This window comes from Aedes aegypti, chromosome 3 (genome assembly GCF_002204515.2).
Source record: "Aedes aegypti strain LVP_AGWG chromosome 3, AaegL5.0 Primary Assembly, whole genome shotgun sequence".
NCBI lineage: Eukaryota > Metazoa > Arthropoda > Insecta > Diptera > Culicidae > Aedes > Aedes aegypti.
In genome coordinates, this window is record NC_035109.1 from 3668651 (window position 1) to 3688851 (window position 20201).

A 20201-nucleotide genomic window follows, 5' to 3' on the forward strand; every position below is an offset into this window, starting at 1 on the left:
ATTCAAATTTTCATATTAAAGGTACCATCGAGTTAGGGAGGTATCTAGTTACAGAACATAAAAGCAGTGCAATTGTGATCCAAGGGACCATCCGGGTAGCCATGCAAACCAACTTTTACTATGGTTCTCTAACTCGATATCGAGATACGCAATATCGATTAAGGGAGAGTTGACGGACTGTAGCGAAATTTTGAGTAATAATGCGTATACGCCATTTGTACGGTTCGTACCATTATAAATGTTAGAATAAACCATTATAAATGTTAGAATTTTGATATTTATAATGATATCAATCACTTTTCTACCGAAACCGTTGGTAGGTAAGACGATGGCATGTCCAGAAAAGTCAAGGAAATGTTCGATTCGAATGAAAGAGACACTTTCAGCATTGCTGTTCTTTTAGAAAGCCTCCCACGGTGCCCCGCTAATGGTCGTAAGATGATATGTCCATCTAATTTAAGTACAGGGATCGATTCCTGAGGTCATTTCTCAGCCGATTTGAAAAAAATCCCAGGAGAAATCTCGACAAATCTTCACTTGAAGATTAGGTATGCTTGGGGATATCCATGCGTGCAAAGTAGATGCTACTGATAGCCATCCCCCTGGTGGCAGCAAAGTTCACTAAACGTAGGCCGTTGTCGTTGGTAACAGAGTGAAGGCTCTCTGTACCAATGATAGGGCGGAAGAAGTCCTCGCTTCCGACCTGCGCATTAGCGTCGCCGATGACAATTTTCACGTAAAGTTTTGGGCATTCTCCATAGGTCTTGTCGAGACATTCGTAAAACGCGTCCTTCACGTCATCGGGTTTGTCGTTTTTCGGTGCATCAGGCTGTAGTTGAAGAACGTGCCTCGAATCCTCAATACGCAGACGCACTTCCTGAATAGCAGCCACGCATACGCCAACTTTTCGCAATTCACGAGCCATTTTCTCTTAAGATATGGGAAAAATCGGCAAAAATGGGGTTCTTTTTCGTTCCAAAATTCTCGTGAAACAGTGGTTCTATTTCGTAGTACCGTTTGTGTCGGTTGTCTTTATTTTATTGCAATTCGAAAACACGTAATTGGGTTTTAGTTGTTGGTTTACCATTATTAGTAATGTACTTGCTCGCACAAATTCACTAGCTTCCCACCATTGGAAAAAAAATACAACTTCCTTCAGCATTGCACCTGCCGGTTTAGTAGTTCCTATTTTCGCTGAATTAAGTGTTGGTTACGAGAACTGTTGTAATTTCGATACGATTCAGATTATTTTCAATTGTTTTACTAAAACCCCCGATTGAAGGTTTCTTTTACCTTTTTTTCTCAAATTTACTAGGATAGCTAGGAGATAAAATGTTTGCCTATACTTAACAGTAAAGTGGGTAGGTTTCTTTCGGTTCTTCTCTCTGGTTTCTGTGGTAGATTAATGTTTTTTTGTGTGAATAACGACGCTTTATTTCGAAGCTTTTTTATGATATATATTTTTAAAGACAATTTTCTGCTTTACTTTTTAGAGTGCATTCTTCGGAATTTCGATTAGTAGTGATAATTGTTTCTCTGCTTGGAATTTATCTTTCGCTATGATTTCTGACTAGTGTGTGAGATAGAACTAAAAGTATTGATTTATTGTTCTGCGCTGTTTTTCATTTATTTCACTGCTTCTTGCTTTTAATGGTTGGAACGCGTTTACACACTAAATATGTTCTGTTCATATATTTAAGTCAAATTTGTATGTCAGTTTCACTAACTTTGTATTCTTGTTACTTTACACAACAAAGGCGTTAAACAAAATCTGCAATTGAATAACTGTAACATTTCCTTCGCTTTAACAACATAAACGGAATGATAGCTCCGCGTTAAACAAACATAAAAAACGAAAACTCGCTCGTGCCACAATCTGATAAAGTGTTATGTTTGTTATCCTTCTTTCTGTGAATAATATTTCTCATTCATGTAAAGTCTTTTGCCTTAATGCTAGAGCTCTGAATATAATCGATAGTATATAATATTGGAAACTAGGAGTTAAAAACGATTGCAATTCTACAACACCGTTTCGCCGTCATTTTGCATTAGACCTCGCGCACATCCATCGATTGGTTGGTAAATTTACCTTCTCTTTGCTGCTTGTTCCACGTTCTTCAATATCCTATAAGAAATATCCATTTCGAGTCGAACAAATTCTGCTGATAGTAGTTGTAGTTTAGTAATTATATTTTGCTTGATAGAGTAAGATGGGGTTGAACGCGTCTTTTCTGCAGTTCCAGTGCAATCGCGTGTCGTCTGGCAATTTATCGCAGATCGGGATTATCGTTGGCTTGCTTTTTGATTCTCAGCAGGATGGTGGTGTACCATTGATCCAGCCGAGAAATGCTATCGTAATCCTTAACCGCTTCGGTGAAACCGTCTACGTTCTGCTCTTCCAGGTGCTCACATAGCGTCTGTTGGGAATAGATTCAATCAATCAAAATGTAATTCAAAATATCAATAAACCGAAACATACGATTGTACAACATTCCCCAGATAACCGTTCTCCAGAATTCCACTCCCCAGAATGCGTCTTCCCAAAAAAAAAACATCTTTATTTTACAACTTTTTTATATGATGAATAAGTTTAAACGGAATTACAAGGCATCCTTCTGTCACATTTTTCATGAGATTTTTGCGCTCGTCCTTCTAAAAGCATTCCTCCTTAATCCCTGCTCACATTTTTTGTCTTGTAGTAATGATATCAAAATCACATCAACAACACATTTCTAGAATCAAACTCAGTTTGAACAAAAAATTAAGCTTCAGTCTTGTTTGTGCATCGGTACGTATCACATCGATATCGTTCGCTCTGTATAGCAAGTCAATAACAATCGTATTTGTTTCTATCCCTTATATCAACCCCTTGCATTGTCTCAACTCTTCTGTTGAGCGGTACAATGCCGGACACCGGTGATGATACCAACCGGCCAAAGCGGCGGATTAGAAACTACAACGAAGCTTACACTGGACCGTACCTGGTAATTGCGGAATCTTCTAATGGCAACATCGTGGCGTCCAAAATCGCTAAGATGCTTATCCAAAAATTCGACCGGGATTATGTGCGTTCCATACCAATGACAAAAAAGAAGATGAAAATTTTGATGCGATCACGTCAGGCAGCCAACCAACTGGTGATCATGGAGCAGGAAAATATTAAATTCTCAATCCCCCAACGCCTCATCGAGTGCCTAGGTGTAGCTTACATCGAGCCCGAAATTGATTCAGATGAGCTAAATACAGCGGTGGCCTTCGACAAAGCAAAATTGATTCAGGATGGAAACCCAGCGGTAGTCGAAACGAGACGCATAACCAAAAAAGCGAATGATGGATCAACAAAACTGTTGTACACCGTCATAATAACATTCGACGGTTTAACCCTTCCGTCCCACGTCGAGATAAATCAGGTACTGTATGGAGTTAATCCCTATGTGTACCCTACTCGTCAATGCACTAATTGTTGGCGGTTAGGTCACGACAGAAAAAACTGCAAAAGTGCTATTCGCTGTCCCAGCTGTCTGGAAGGAAACATTGATTCTGATCACAATTGTGGCCAAGAAACGCCTCAATGCGTCAATTGTCATGGTGATCACAAGGCAAACGACCATCGACGGTGCCAGAAAATAATCGCTAAAAAGCAGGAGGATGCTGAACGTCAGTCTACCTACTCCCAAGGGCGTACGGACTGGTTTTGCACATTGGCTCCCGAGGAAGCGGATTCTAACGTTATGCAGAATAATGTTCAAAACACTCGACATGCGGAGGTTCACTCAGATCCTCGAGCATCGGCTACCAATAACCTTGCAACCACTAGTGCTCCACCCCCAAAGCGCCGTTTGAGGGATACTGACTGTGACGATGAGCTGCCCCAACTCGAGGTACATATTTCGGAAGGGGTCTGTAAATCAATTCAGTCTGGTATCGAATCGAACGAGGTAATGGAGGTAATGGCGGAAGTTTTGGAGGTTGCACCCGAAGACCAGGAATCAAGAGCTAAAATTCGAGAGCATGTTCTGGGAAGGATCACTGAGCTGGTCAACGACCGTGTCAAAAAATACCTTGATACTTTAAGGTTATGATAATGCTCCACACCAGCTGACTCAATGAATACCGAATCACTACGCTGCCTTCAATGGAATTGCCGAGGTTTACTTCGTAAACGCTCGGTACTGATCAACCTTATCAATGAATTAGAATGCAACATAATTTTCCTGAATGAAACACATCTTGATAATACTATGTACTTCAACTTGCCCAATCATTCTATATTTCGCAAGGATCATCGGAGCAACTCAATGGGAGTTGCGCTGGCGATTCGGAAAGAACTACACCCCACCGCATTCCAACTAAACGTTCCCGTTGATATTCAACATATATCCTGCCAACTCAGAACTAGTCTAGGAGTAATCACGGTGGTGTCTGTGTACATCCACCCACAAGCTAATGTTTCGGAAAACGGATTAGCTCATTTTCTTCGGTCCGTACCAAAACCTTGCGTCATTGGTGGGGATTTTAATGCGAAACACCCGCTATGGGGCAATAATACAGAAAATCAACGAGGTCGATGTTTATATGATGCTTTAGAAAGCGAAAATCTCATTGTACTTAACAACGGTGATGCAACTCGCTACGACGCAAATAATTCGTGGAGTGCAATTGATATCACCATAGTCTCACCCGAACTGAGCTTGATGTTTGACTGGGAAGTCCAGGAGAACCCAACGGGAAGCGATCATTTCCCTATCGTATTTGGATTACTGGGAACCACAGTGGACCAAAGGCGTAGCAAATTGAACTGGAGAAAAATCAATTGGGAGACTTACGCTAAGAAGATTGAAGACGACCTTGCCGCATACACAGGGTCGTTGGATCCTATCCGATTCTTTCGTCTGGTATGGAATGCTCTGACACATTCCGCACCAATCCCCTCTCCAAGAACTGACAAGATGAAGATTCCGCAACCATATTGGGACGATGAACTTGCTGCTGCCAAACAGGAGACTAGAACAGCTTTCAAAGCTTGGAAACGGATGCTGACACAAGACGCTTATGACGATTATAATGCGGCAGAGCTAAGGTTTAGGAAGATGATTAAGGAAAAGAAAACTGCCAGCTGGCGAAAATTCTGTGACGGACTTGATGGAACTACTTCAGTCAACACGCTGTGGAAGATGGCACGTCGATACAAAGGGCGCGCTTCATCAGGAGGACGAGAGTGTATACCCCAACCTGTTTTGGAAGAGTTGCTGGAAAAATTAGCCCCTACGAGTATGCCGAATAGTCCCATGCAGTTTTCAGATTGCACTTGTGAGGATCATATTGAGGGCAACTTTTTCTCAATGTGTGATCTACAGTCTGTCATGAAAACCGGGAAGGATTCGGCTCCAGGCATAGATGGTGTACCGTATTCTGCTATTGCACACCTACCGTTTGTTGGATTACGAGCCTTGCTGAAAATCTACAATGAAACATTCGAGAAGGAGGGAACAGTTAGTGAGTGGAACCTGTTTCAAATCGTAGCTATCCCAAAATCGGGGCAACAGGTGAATTCTTCTTCATCGATTCGTCCAATAGCTTTAGCGTCCTGCTTCCGTAAAACATATGAAATGCTACTCAAAGGAAGGGTAGAATGGCGGATTGAGAACATGCAACTTTTCCCATTCGAAATGTGCGGATTTCGTAAGGGGAAAGGCACCATTGATGCAGCCAACATCATAGTTGAGGAATCCTACCGGGCATTACAAAATCGTGAGCATATGCTGATATGTAGTGTTGACATTAAAAGTGCATACGACAACGTAGACATCGATTGCTTGGTCGCAGAAATGAGAGCGATTGACATCGAAGAATGCGTAATCAAGGCAGTTTACTGGCTATTTCGAGAGAGAGTGATTGTAGCTACGACAAACGATCATCAACAAATTTATCGAACAACCTGGAAAGGGCTTCCACAAGGTTCGCCATTGAGTCCTGTTTGCTTCAACATTTTCATCACCAGGATGATGAACAATATCCCTCGCGGTGTCATCAAAGTGGGTTATGCTGACGACGTTACCATTGCAGTTCGCGGAAAACAGCTAGAAGAAACAAGTGCGAATCTACAAGCTGGATTGAATGGTGTGGTGAATGACCTATCGAAACTAGGGCTTGAAATATCGTCTCCGAAGTGCAGCGTTATGGTAATCTCAAAACAACCCTTGGAGGAAGAGCCGCAAATCCATATTGGAGAAGAAACAATACCTTGTGTAGAGTCGATGAAACTACTAGGCATCTTCCTAACATCGAAACTGTCATGGTCTCGCCATATAGCACATCTGAAGCAACGTTCACTGCCCTATGTCAATTTCCTTAGAAGTATCGCTGGTCAATACTGGGGTGCGCACCCTCAAACCATGCTCCAAATCTACAAATCGTGCGTGCGGCCAATTCTCGAATATGGTGCAGTGTTCTTAAGAAACATTCCAAAAAGGGATGCTTTAGCATTGGACCGCATTCAGTATGCCTGCATACGGATTTGCCTCGGATCAACTAAAACTACACATACAGGTTCTCTGGAAGTCATGGCGGGCTTAACCCCTCTTGAAATTCGTCGAGACGTAGCTATCTTGCGGTTCGTCAACAAGAGGATTGGTCTCGCTCCTTGGGAGAGACAATTTGCAACACGACATGCCATAGAGTCATCGAGATCTCCTCTGAGAGATGCAGTTATTCGTTTACGAGAATTCTTTCCATGGAATCATACCCTTCCAAATCTACCATGTTTCCTCGTTGGCTCTACCGTAAGGAGCAAACGTCTTTCTATTAACTTCAGCATTCAGGCGGCTATGAAACAATCTACGGATCTTCCTGCAAATGACCTAGTTCAAAGAGAAATGGTAAAATCGTACAATGGATTCAGTGTATGTGCTACTGATGGATCCAAAAGTGTAGATGGAACAGGATATGCCGTTGTTAACAATTTTGGTGCACCTTGTGTTAGTGTGAAATTACCGCACAATATATCAGTGTATATGGCTGAGTTATTTGCGATACTCGACGCAGTTCGCCTCATCAAAGAAGCTCCCATGGGTAAATATGTTGTCATGACCGATAGCATGAGTGCCCTAAAAAGTCTTCAAACCCAATCGGTAGATTCATCGACTCCAATGGCGTGGTTCGAAGTAAAGCAGGCAGTACGTCTAGCTGAATTTGAAGGATCTGAATTATCATTTTTGTGGGTCCCAGCTCATAGCGGAGTTATAATGAACGAAGAGGCTGATGAATTAGCAAAAGCAGCGTGTATTAGTGGAGTCGAACAACCTCATCGACTGACTTATTTTGATGTAAAGTATCCGGCGAAGCAACAGGGAATGCATATCTGGCAGAATAACTGGAGGGATGGAATGATGGGTCGTTTCTGTCACAGCATACTTCCTACTACTTCACAACTACCGTGGTTCGTAGATAGTAATTTAAATCGAAGACAGGTGGTTATACTGTCTAAACTCATCAGTAATCATTCACGTTTGCCAGCCCATCTCAAACGGAATAGGATAATTGAGGATGATTCATGTTCCTGTGGTGAAGCACCTTGCGATCCGGATCACATAATATTCGGATGCACTAGATTCCTCAATCAAAGGCGTACATTGTGGACGATGTTAATTAGAAAACAAATAATTCCAGATTTGCAAGTAATACTTAGGGAACAAGATTTAGAAGTTTTAAAGACAATAGCCAATTTTATTATCGCATGTGAGGTTGATATATAGTACTATACTTGAATTACCACTTGGCAGGCTATGTGTTATTATAAGTAAAGCCAAATAAATCTAAGGAAAAAAAAAAAAAAAAATTAAGCTTGATTGGCTGCCCTTGGTTGCTACTCCAGTATCGCCAGATCAGCTGCACTTACACAAGGAACCAGCCAGATGACAGCTTGGGACTAACAGACACCCTCAGTGTATAAGTGCTAGTGATCTTCTATTTTTAAGCAACAATGATGCCTGCCACGTCAGAATGCAGACCAATGAGGGGACGGGGAAGGAATTGATGATGCAATCTACTGGCTCCCACGGTAGACCGTATATTCCACTGCGTCTACGCCAGTTTATGCGGGAAGGGTGAAGGGGTGGGGTATTTTTTATGGCAGAGAAGCTTGCAGTTTGGTTAGCAGACTGCCTATGTATCAGGCGTAAGGATAGGCATACTAAAATGATGAGAGAATGGAAGCGTAGGGAAACGGTTTATTTCTGTCCGTCTCGGGTTCTAGCAAATGCTATGAACTGTGATAGATCAACTGTTATATATTAAGAGCGGTAGATAGAAGAGAGTGAAAGATACAACTACAAAGTACGAGGAAAGGGACGGGCCTGGGATTGAACACATGACCTTCTGCTTATGAAGCAGAAACGGTAGCCATTAGACCAACAACTTCGTTGTTCAAACTCAGTTTGAGCAAAAAATTGTATCAAAAGTATATTAACAAAAAGTAGACCCGTAGATTCCAGTCATGTTTTGTACTGAGAAATTTGATGAAAGTTATTTTCATCAATTCAATTTATTTTATTTATTTGATTTTCGCAGTATCAGTATTGATTAATTATAACGATAACAATTGCAGAGATTTGGATCACCTTTCAGCTGCGTAATAACAATTTTATTAGGGGAAGCTGGTCCAATTCGGACCCTGTTCTATTTTGGACCATCAAGCATTTCTCAATACTGGCGCTATTGTAAAGATCGTTTGTATCTTTTTTCTACCCACCGTCTAGCCAGGATCTAGCACAATACATTTGACGCCTTTCATTTAATTCGTTTGTTTTTTATATTAGTTTGTTGCTTTGAAGTGCTCTAATGTGCTATCGGTTAGCATTACTTCTAAGCTTCTGTAATTGACAAGAAATCTACAATCTTTCAGTGTTATTTTATAATAGAACCCCTCAAGCCTAAGCTTTTATCTGACCATATGGTCTTGATATGTCTATGCACTGTTTGTGCTCAACTAACTTGAAAATTACTCAAAATACGTGTTGGTCCAATCCGGACCTTTTGATGTGGTTCAATACGGACCTCCGGATTTTCAACGAGCAGTCAGTCTATTTCATAAGCTACACCCCGTGAAACTCTTTTCGACTTGTTTGAAAATCACAGAAGTAGTATTATTGATGGATGGTGCCTTTGTTTCTGTTGTGCTCAAGAAAAAGTCATCGAAAAAAGCTAAGAAATACGGTAGACCACATAAAAAAGGGAACAACAAAAACAGCTACCGTAATTCGGGGTGTAGTTGATCAGTGGGGAGAAGTTGATCATTCACATACCCACATGTATAAACTGTCAATAGAGCTATAATTTGATTTCAATCAGCACAATTTATGTGATGTCGCATAGCCTGACAACTGCTCTTGATGTTCCTAAATTCTATTTGATATTCAAGATAATTATACCACGGAAAAACAGATTTTTAAGGAAATGTTTGATGAACTGTTGAAGGGTTCTTCTTCAAACAATCGATTATTGTCAAGGCTATATGAAGACACCATTTAAATAAACCATTTCATACATTCCAGATATGTTCTGTGAATCCAGTTTTGAATTTGCATTGTGGATAAAAAATCATTTTACGAGAAAAAAAAATGTATATTTTGTGAGCGAGTTGTTAATTTCAAAGAAAATTGCATACCTTTAGGCGTTTAATGTGGTGTATTCTGCAATTCTTAGCATTCAAACCTAAAACTGACCGGTAAATCAACAAGTTGTTAGATTTTTGATACTCGATTCATGTTCAGTGGCCTCAAATTTAGTGAATATCATACTTCATTATTTTAGGAAACCTATCACAAAAATTGATCAACTTCACCCCGGAATCAAAAACTCCAATTTTTGATTTCTAAATATTTTTTTAGTTACTACGAGAACCTTTCGTCACAATTTCGTTTGTGTAATTCGATACACATCCAACCAGTACAGGTTTTAAAAATATTTGGATAACAATACACGCATCCTATTAAAAGTTACAGAGCAGAATCTCTCAAAAGTGATCAACTACCCCCCATTTTACGGTACTTGAAAAGCATCCCCATTCATACCACAGCCTGTTTTGGATACATATTTCCATATTTGTTTGACAACACGATGCAAAAAAACGTTTACAAGTACTGAGAACAATACAATCATGTTTCCCTTACCCGATATAATGTGTATTGAACTTAAAAATTTAAAGTTGGGCTTATTTATAATCACTTTAATATAGCGTACTTTGACCCAAAAATGTATGTCGATACATCTCCAGTTTGAAGTCCTGAGACTTCAGTTTCCCGAACAAGTTTACATTTTTAACCCAATACACTGCCGTTATACGCATAACTGTCCCATGTTCCAAAATATGCAATCGAGAAAAACGCGTTTAAAGATTTTAACACATTTAGGCCTCGTATTGACCAGATGTGGGGTAAATTAAATTAAAATCATTACAATAGTATAAAGAATAGTGTGTTCATTAGAGTCAAGAGTTTTTATTATGGGAATAAAGTAAATTTAGCTACGAAATTCAAAGTGGGACTGTTATGCCTAGAAATACGAGATTTTGGTCAATTTCTACGCATAACAGTCCCACTGAAAGTAGTGACCAATTATGTGCTAAGCATACTGCTGTAGATGACCGTTCTTACGTATATATTGTACCGAATGGAGAGGACGTATAACCTCAGGACTATGTTAAGGCATCTAATGAAGGCTCAAGTGACATGTGCCAAACGGAGCCACGTGGGGGAAGTGAAGAAATACGATTTTATAGTATGGGATGGAAAGCAAAGTTTTTTGTATGTGTGATAATAAGAAAATGTATGAGTTAGTGATACAAAGAGTGGATGTGTAAGTTAGAGAGTTTCTTCTTCTTCTCTCTGGCGTTACGTCCCCACTGGGACAGAGCCTGCTTCTCAGTTTAGTGTTCTTATGAGCACTTACACAGTTATTAACTGATAGCTTACTATGCCCATGACCATTTTTGAATGTGTATATCGTGTGGCAGGTACGATGATACTCTATGCCCTGGGAAGTCGAGAAAATTTCCAACCCGAAAAGATCCTCGACCGGTGGGATTCGAACCCACGACCCTCAGCTTGATCTTACTGAATAGCTGCGCGTTTACCGCTACGGCTATGTGTTAGAGAGTTATATCGACTCTTCCAGCTAAAGACTTGACAGAAACTCATCTACGAATTCAAGGTTATTCTGCGGAAATAATATTCAACTCAAAATTCACGATACAAATCATCACACGATTTGACATTTCTTTGGACTTGGTTTGCAAAATCATGATATTTGATACATCGCAAATTAAGTTTAAGAACCGCCAACATATTTGCCACTTGCAACGAAGAACCAGTAATCCGTAATAACCCAGTATGTGGCCAGGTCATCTAAAACCTCTTGAACTATTCTTCTTTTGACTTGATTTGCAAATTCATCATGTTTGATATCTCACAAGTCTCAGAACCGCCAATATAATAGCCACTTTCTCTGGGAAACAGGGTATCCAAAACAACCTGGCATGTTATCAAGTCATCTAAGAACCATTGAGTTACACTTCTTTAGCCTTGATTTGGAAATTTATGAAGTTTAATGTTGCCAGTTAGGTTTCAGAACCGACAGTTTAGTGGCCATTTCCCCCAAGGAACCGGGAATTCGGAACAATCCGACATGTGTTCAAGTCATTCAAATACATTTGAACCACCTTAAGACTTGATTTTATCCACCTTTGACATTGATATGTCGCAAGCCAGGTTTCATATTCGCCAATATAATGGCCACTTCCACCAGTGAACCGGTATTCGGAACAACCCAGCATGTGGCCAAGTCATCCAATGTCGGTCAAACTATTTTTATTTAGACTTCGTTTGCTAAATCATGAAGTTGGTTTTTCGCAAGCCAGCCACTCGAAATTAAAGTGGTTACTGATTCCTCAAGTGGGATTATTTCAGTACTTCCCGTGATGAATCCAAAATAACGATAAAATTCTAATCAATGACCGCGATTCCAAAAACTAGAAGAATTTTGTGATTGACCCTGAAAATTCAACCGAAATTAATTAAAAAACGGATGCGCAATAATGTTTTGATTTTGAAAATTTCAATCAAATTTGACGTTAGGCTCGCATGAATTATGAATGCATCCCGATAATTCACATAAACGGGTTGTGTTCCACATGGGATGTAAAGCCAACATAAGAAGATGTTCAAAACGATTTTCCCAAACACCAGCTAATTCAAAACTGCCTACTGAATATTTTGCTCGAGTTCAGCGCAGCGAATTGTATAGTGTGACAGTTATGCGTAGAAATACAGTAGTGGGACAGTTATGCGTGGAAATTTAACAATGGGACAAAATGACTTGGCTTGCTTTTCATTGAGTTTCCGAACAAAATTAATTTTTGGTGGATGTTTTCTAAAACTATACGTAAAAATAAACTGTTTGATGACAAAGTCAAAATGCACAAAAAGTAACATGGGACAATTATGCGTATAACGGCCGTACAGGTATGTTCCGTTTATCACGCGATTTTGTCACGTTCCGATTTCGTCAACAAATTATTCCGTTTTTATCGACCCCAAAAAAAAAGAAATTATTTGTTTTTAAATGCTTGAAATATAAATTAAAAACTTATTTTGAAGCTATTACATGTTTTTCAATAGCCTCAGGGTTGAATTTTCGGCATTATGTTAGTGTTAGTGTGTCACCTACGATACATAATAGATGTCAAGTCATATACGATTCAATAAGGTTTGACTCCTTCCTATCCGCTAATCAATTAGAGTTTTCAAACTTAGCATGGGCTGTTGGACAAGATTGACGCATCATTCAACAGTCGAGAGTTGCTCTGGTCACGTCCTAGCAATCCGGCTCTCATCTGCGATACAAAAATGAAGCGATTTTGATGTTTTAACACAGATCTTGATGATACAACACAGATCCTCAAACGATTCGAGAGATAGAGAGTGCAAAAAAATATGAGGATTTTTTTTGCTACTCTTTCTCTCTTGTTGCTATGCTCACATTAGCTCACATTTTGAAAGAACTCTTGAGTGTCCCGCCCGAACAAAATAGCCCTCGCAGAATTGTGATGGCACCCTTTTTTTTTGAATTTTTTCTCTGTTCTGCATCTTTGTCGCTCAATTTTCTTTGCCTCTCTGTTTATAATTGTTTCGCTCCCTCACAAAGAGGCAAGAGCAGCACGCTATTTTAGAGTTTGTCACCGAACTCTGATGATGTTGAGAAGTATTAAGCCTGCAACTCATCAAATTTTCAATACTGTAAACCAGCAAATTTTTGCTGATTTTTTTTTGTGCTGTAAATTTAGCAATCGATCCAGCAATACAAAATTTTCTGGATCTTTCAGCAATTCAAATTTTCATCAAGGTTGGTTTGCTGACCATCCAGCAATATATGTTTGAATTTGCTGATTAACCCTTCTACCGGCAGTTTTATTTTTTAGCGCTAAAAAAACATTCATTGCCGGTAGAGGGATTAACTTGTATTTGATTATTTGTTATTTTAGTGGTATTTCTTGCTGCTTTCCAGAAATTCCGAGCCGCCAGCACTTGGTTGGTCTAAAATATAGGTATTGTTCATTTCAACATCATTTTTATAGAAATTACATAACATTCAATTGCGTAACATGCCATTAGAATTTATTTAACAAAACCAAACATCAACACCATGTTTCTGCGCCGTTGGGGAAAGGGTTAGGACTTATAGGTAGAGGCAAAGTACCGTCTGCCATTCCTGTTGCTGTTTTGCTGTCCTGCTGTTTTTCAGCAAATAAAATAATTGCTGATGCAAGTTTAGTACTCTTTAATGAAAGTGGATACGAGTAACTGACACTGAAGAAGACTGCAAGTGGTAGTCGAAATACGCGTATCTGTCAAAGATAAGCATTTAGGAGCGGAATTAAAAGGTACACGGTACTCCATCTACTTTAAAGTTTCTCTATTTGAGATTCTGCTCAGAGGATTCGAACTTTCATTAAAGAGTTGTAATGGCTTCCACGCTTTCCGAATCAAATACTTTTATCAAGCTGAAGAAGTCGATCGCAGGGTTAAAAAAAGGACATAGCATTTTTAAGTGAGTGTCGTAAGCTTAATCTCACCCCAAAGAGTCATAAAATTAAGGTTAGAGGTCAGGTCCCCCAGGACATTATTAAGAAAATGGAATCAGAATATTTACGATCCAGTATCAAGAAGTTGCACTCAAAACTGAACTCACAAACATTGAAGTGCTATAGTTTACATTTGAAATTGGCCAATCAATACCCTTGGGAATTTCCACTTTTCCTTACCAAGGTGATTCTCGATGGGGTTGAGGTCTGGGCTTTGTGGAGGCCATTCCAGCGGTTTAATCCGACAAGACCGGAAGAAAGACTTGGTCTTCTTGGTAGTATGCTTCGGGTCGTTGTTCTAGAGAAATATGAATTTCTCTTCAAGGCCCGTCTGGATCAGCGAAACCTCCAGATTTTCCCACAAAATGTTAATGTAGGAATCTGCCGTCATTATTTCGTCGATTTTTTCGAGGCTTCCTACTCCATTCCATGGAAAACACCCCCAGACCATCACATGTGTCAGAGCCAGTGCAGACAGGTGGCCAACCTCTCCGGGCCCATTTTGATGAGTTCAGCTCCAATACCATCCTTACCAGCGGCCTTGTTGTTCTTGAGCTGGTTGATGGCGTCCTTAAGTTCCCTCCTTCATCCGCCGTGCTGACGTAGTCACTTCTTCCGCTGTCGTGACCCTTTGCGCCTGTGTTCTCCGTGTGCCATTCAGGTGTTCATCGTAGTGCTGCTTCCACCTTTCAATCACCTCACGTCCGTCCGTCAAGATGATTCCGTTCTTACATGTCCTCCTTTCCACGTATCCGATGATGCTCTCGGCTGCGTTGTTGATGGCTGCTTCTATGTTAGTCCAGCAGTCCTCAAGAGGGACTTCGTCAAGCTTACCCTCCCCCGGCAACTCTACCTCGAGATGATGCGCGTATGCGGCGGCGACGTTCGGTTGGGCCAGTCGCGCTAGGTTATACCGAGGCAGGCGTCAATACCGTACATTGTTCATGACGGATAGTTTTGGGCGCAGCTTCACCATCACTAGATAGGTGCTGAAAATAGGTGCTACGAATGGCCATGTTCTTGGAGGCGGCGGCAACATCTATCAGTCGTAGGCCGTTCTCGTTCGTCAGCCGGTGGGCGCTGAACTTTCCAATCGTCGGTCTGAACTCCTCCTCCTGGCCAATCTGAGCGTTTAAATCACCTATGATGATCTTGACGTCGTGGCTTGGGCAGCGGTCATATTGCGCGTAAAATGCGTCCTTGTCATCATCAGTGCTTCCTGAGTGAGGGCTATGCACGTTTATGATGCTGGTAGATGGTATGATAACCTCAAAACGTTGACACCATCGAACCTGTCCAGCACACCTCCTGCAGCGCTACGATGCCGAAACCGCGGATCTTCAGTACATTGTAGAGTATGCGTGTGCTTCCGATAAAGTTGAGAGATTTTCAGTTCCACGTACCGAGTTTCCAATCGCTAGTCCATTTTCGTCGCTGTGGTCTATGCCGATTGTTTTGGTCCGTATTCTCTCGTTGACGTTCCTGAGCTGGTGTATTTTTACGATTACCTTGCAGGGCCTGACACCAACCCCCAAGATTTCCGGAGGACCATTCCTCCTAAATGTTCGGAGGGCCATAGTGCGCAGTTTAGCTTAGAGTCCTTCTCTGGCACTCGGACGATGATCAGCCGTCCCTGACATGGGGAACACATGCTCCAGGTTTGCAAAAGCAAACCCCTCCCCCTTTCCTGTTAACATACGATCAAGGTTCCCACCGGGGTTAGCTATTTGATCTTCCCTAAGGTTGCTCGTACCCCGGCCAGTACCGTGAGGAGGTAGGGATAGGAGTTGCTAAGCAGGAGGCTAAGAATCACAGAGGGGTCTATTTTATTCCTTCAGATACGCGAGGTACCAATGGTACGCCATGCCCAGCATTTACTAACCATAATTTTACTTTATAAGCACTGAATACCTAGTCGGATATCAATATTCGGTTCATCACTATTTTCTACCCTACACACTTAAATTGTTTTACGGATTCCTGTGAAATCTCAACAGCTGAACAGTTCGGTAAAATAAATTAACGAAGTAAGGTAAATTTTTACAGTATTCCGTAAAAAATCACCGGAGTCCGTCAAATTCCGACGAAGTTATGGTGTTTTCTTTCACCGAACTGTTCAGCTGTTGAGATTACGGTGAAATTCACCATAAGAGCTTGGTGTGCAGCGGTTTATCAAACGAACCGAACGGCCAAATGGTGAAACGGTCGAAATTAATGAAGCTAGTTTTTCAATAAATTTTAAAAATTTGGATAGGTAAGCCTTTTGGGGAGTGATGCCATTATGGGATATGAGATTCTGGGAAAAATATTTCTAACAAATGCTGTAGAACCAAAACTCACCTTAACCAGCTTGTACTCTCGCGAATCCTGGAACGCCGGGTACTGTTGTGCGTACTTTTCGAGAGCGTGCTGGGCATTCAGCAGATCCACGCTGAGATGGCACAAAGCAGCCCGGAAGAAGTACTCCTTGGCGCTGTACTTCAGCAGGGAGCTGTCCAGACAGGAGCCAGCGACCTGCTCGTAGATCTGGATGGCCTTCTCGTAGTCCTCAAGCTGAGCCGCGTACTGGGCTACCTTCAGCATGCATTTGTTGGCAGAGCTGGTCGATTCTTCGCCCTTGAAGTAATCCGCCGCTTGCTCGTAGTGCTGCACGGCACGTTGCTAGAGGGCGAGACACAAAATGATGTTAATTGGTATTCTAAAAAGGGTATTCTTCTTTGGAAAACCTACCAAATCATTTGCCTCGTTTTCGTACATCTCTGCAATGCTCTGATGGTGCTTGGCAGCCATGGTGAATCGACCCATATCGGTGTAAATGTCGATAGCCTTCAACAGACAGCTAACGGCTTCGTTTGGATCGGTCTACGAAAAAAAATGATAACAATTAGAGTAATTCAACAACTCTACAGTAAAACAGTTCATACAGTTGGTCAAAATTGGTTCTATTGAATATATCTCGCTGAACATTACTAAAGGACCTATGCACAAATGAAACATTCTCTCCTCTCTCGTTCTCTTTCGATTATAACAGTGGAATACTAAGTTTTTCACTATAGATCGAAAGGCAATTTCCTTGACTAGCGTTTCATACAAAAAAACGCAGTTATTAATGAAAGACAAAGTAAACAAAGAGAGCCTCTCAATGATAGATAAGTCCTTTAGAAACGTTACGCAAAACTACGAGGTGTATTTCAGTTTTTATATTCAAACTTCAAACCTTCAGAATATCCGAATTTTTTCCCGTTTCCCCCGAATGTATAGGCATCCTGTTTACTTCAAAATGCCAACTCACCTTCTTGTAGCAGTTGGACGCATCGACGAAGTTGGTGGCCGCATCATGACGGCTGCCGGCCTTGGCATGAAGATTGGCCGCCTCGCAGAACGCTGATCCGGCTTGGGCCCACTTCTTGGCCATCTTGAACATGTTGGCCGCCCGTTGGTAGCATTCTACGGCTTCCTCAACCTTGTTGGAGCCACTCCTAGAAGGTGGATGGTAGAGAGAAAATAGAAAAAGATATGAAATACCGTGAAGGCCCCATACTCTGCGCAATTAAGGCTTTTTAAATTTCAAACAGCTGTAATTAATTGAAAACAAAAAACAATATTCTGAAATTTTGGAAGCAAATACTCATTGATCTTATGTATAAGGAAAAAATATAAAAGCTTCACTAAGTAATGATTTTTATTGCAAATTTTTAATTTTTCTCAAGGGTGTCCGTGTTCCTAACTCTGCGCACTGATTTTTGCAATGCTCTTTATTCTGCGCATTTAGGTTCCTAACTCTGCGCACTCGATAAATTCTTTATAACAGTTGAAGTGTTTTACTAATAGCATTACTAGCATTTAAACTCCGAATTTCTCTTCATTTTCTTACGTTCCCAGTGGAGCGTGGAATGTCTCTAACACAAGTTTACTAAGTGAAGTGAATTTTATCTATAACTCAATTGAATGCCATTAAGTGCAACTCTCAAAACAATCGAAATCATCATATGATTTCCAAAACATGTAATTAACTTAGTTTTCTAAAACCTAAACCAACATACAAAAAGGTACAAACTATGTCTTTTTTTGCATTCACCCTTGGCGTGTAAGGGAAAATAAGCTTTGACTGTTTATGTATTTTCACTAGCAAATATAAAACAAAAGATTCTTTGGTTCGGTTCGGGTCCGGGTTTGGTATCAAATTATTGTCTCGATTCGTGTCGGATCCGGGTTTGAAGAAAATAAATAAGAACCTGGTGCTGGTTTGTTATATGTGAAACCCGAACATTTCTACTAAATACGAAGAATAGTTTAAGCGTAAGGGTATATCCATTCTTAATGTAGTGTTCATCACTCAATCGAAAAGTATCGCCGCTCTGTATAAGCGTGACGTAATTAATGAACGATTCCTATTGCAGATCAATAACAGCACTTTATAGGCGTTTCTATGTTGCAAATGCGATTAAACCTCGATGTCCCATTACTCGATATTGACTCATGAAACTATACAAAAAATCAAAATTATTTTATTGCATGGTTAGGGAGCATTTAAAAATTACATCCATCGTTCACGGGAAGGTGGAGTCTATGAAAATGTTACAATGCATGCATTAGGTACTGTAAAAATCGCGACAGGGGATTGAGGGGACGGAGTGTAGAAATCCTTTAAATAAGATGGAGGTCATTTTTTAATCTTCCCTTACCATGATGGTCCCCTCAAACAATTTTCCAAAGCATTTCTATTCCATATCTCGATGGTGTCGACAAGTCGATGGTTCCCTTCAATACCGACCTCTGGAGGGTTGATTGTTTGTTGAAAATAACGTTTTATAACTGCTGCGCAAAGTAAGGAACATAGTTGAAAAATGGTTCCTTACTATGCGCACTTAAGAAGAATAAGAAAATGGAGAGAAAATAAGTTGCACTTTATCAGTGATGATTGCTCGATAAATAAACTAGAGCCTACGTACTAAAAATCGAAAATATATTCTCTTTAATTTGCTTCAAATGACTTAAGTTTTTTTTTTTTTTTTTTTAAATCTTTATTTGAGTGTATTTTAACGCACGAGGAAATGACTTAACGATCAACGCTCCGTCATCGTAATCGTCGTCATCAATGAAACTTCAAAAGCAGTTTTTCTGTTCATAACTAAAAATTATTCGATGAAAATGTGGTCACTGTGTTTCGTTTGGAGAATGGAATACAGTGAACACATTTTCCTGTAAATTTTCTTGATTTTGAACGAAAAAACTGCTTTTGAAAATTCAGAGATCAATGACGGATCCTGCCCCCTTAAGTGATGAGGTACTCCCTTAGCATTTTTGCTAACGGGCAGTCAATTTGGAAGTTTTTCAATATTTTTAAAGCTATTTTATTTTTTATTAAAGTAACAAACGTAAATTTGTCAAGGTAGTGCTTCGTGAAGCCCAAGCAGAACAGTTCGGTTTTGCGTCGTCCGATTGATTTTGCTGACGGTTTCGCGCGTGTTTTCGTCGCCGGAGATTTTTTTTTTTCCTGTTTTGGAGCGTCTTGCTGGGTACGTATTTGGGAAGGCCCAAGAAAGACGGTTTGTTTTCGGGACGCCAAGAAGTTTTGCTGTCAGTGTCAGTTTTGTGTTCAGTCGAGAATGGATTACCAACTGGTGAGTTCGTTTCATGCTTATGATAGGGTAAATGTACCAGTTTTGGCCACCCTAAGGAAAAATATTGTTTATTTATGAATCAAAAGACCTTTGGTTACTGTCAATACATCAAACGAAAGCTTTCAATCCATGTTCAGTAGGGAAAATATAAAAACTAATCAGAAACTTTGTTTCTGTATTAAAAATGGTGGTGGCGAATACTGGACCATTTGCACCAGTATTCGCCACGATTTTAATTTCGGTTCCTGAATTCGCCACTTACGTTGATTTCTTATGGAGGGTGGCGAATCAGGAACAGGTGGCGAAAAATAGGTGCAAAGGAGCAAAAATAGCCGTAGCGGTAAACGCGCAGCTATTCAGCAACACCAAGCTGAGGGTCGTGGGTTCGAATCCCACCGGTCGAGGATCTTTTCGGGTTGGAAATTTTCTCGACTTCCCAG

General features: G+C 40.5%; 1 protein-coding gene across 1 annotated transcript in view; it reads right to left on the bottom strand.

The window, feature by feature from the left end:
• Positions 1-1340: 1340 nt before the first annotated feature.
• Positions 1341-20201, bottom strand: part of LOC5575372 (alpha-soluble NSF attachment protein) — a 30105-nt gene continuing 11244 nt past the window's right edge. Inside the window, exons 2-5 of the mRNA XM_001661853.2 lie at positions 17430-17616; positions 16868-16999; positions 16478-16798; positions 1341-2417 (exon numbers count right to left, since the gene is read on the bottom strand). Of these exons, the coding sequence (XP_001661903.1) occupies positions 2268-2417; positions 16478-16798; positions 16868-16999; positions 17430-17616 (790 nt within the window). The 3' untranslated portion in view covers positions 1341-2267. The remainder of the gene's footprint in view (positions 2418-16477; positions 16799-16867; positions 17000-17429; positions 17617-20201) is intronic.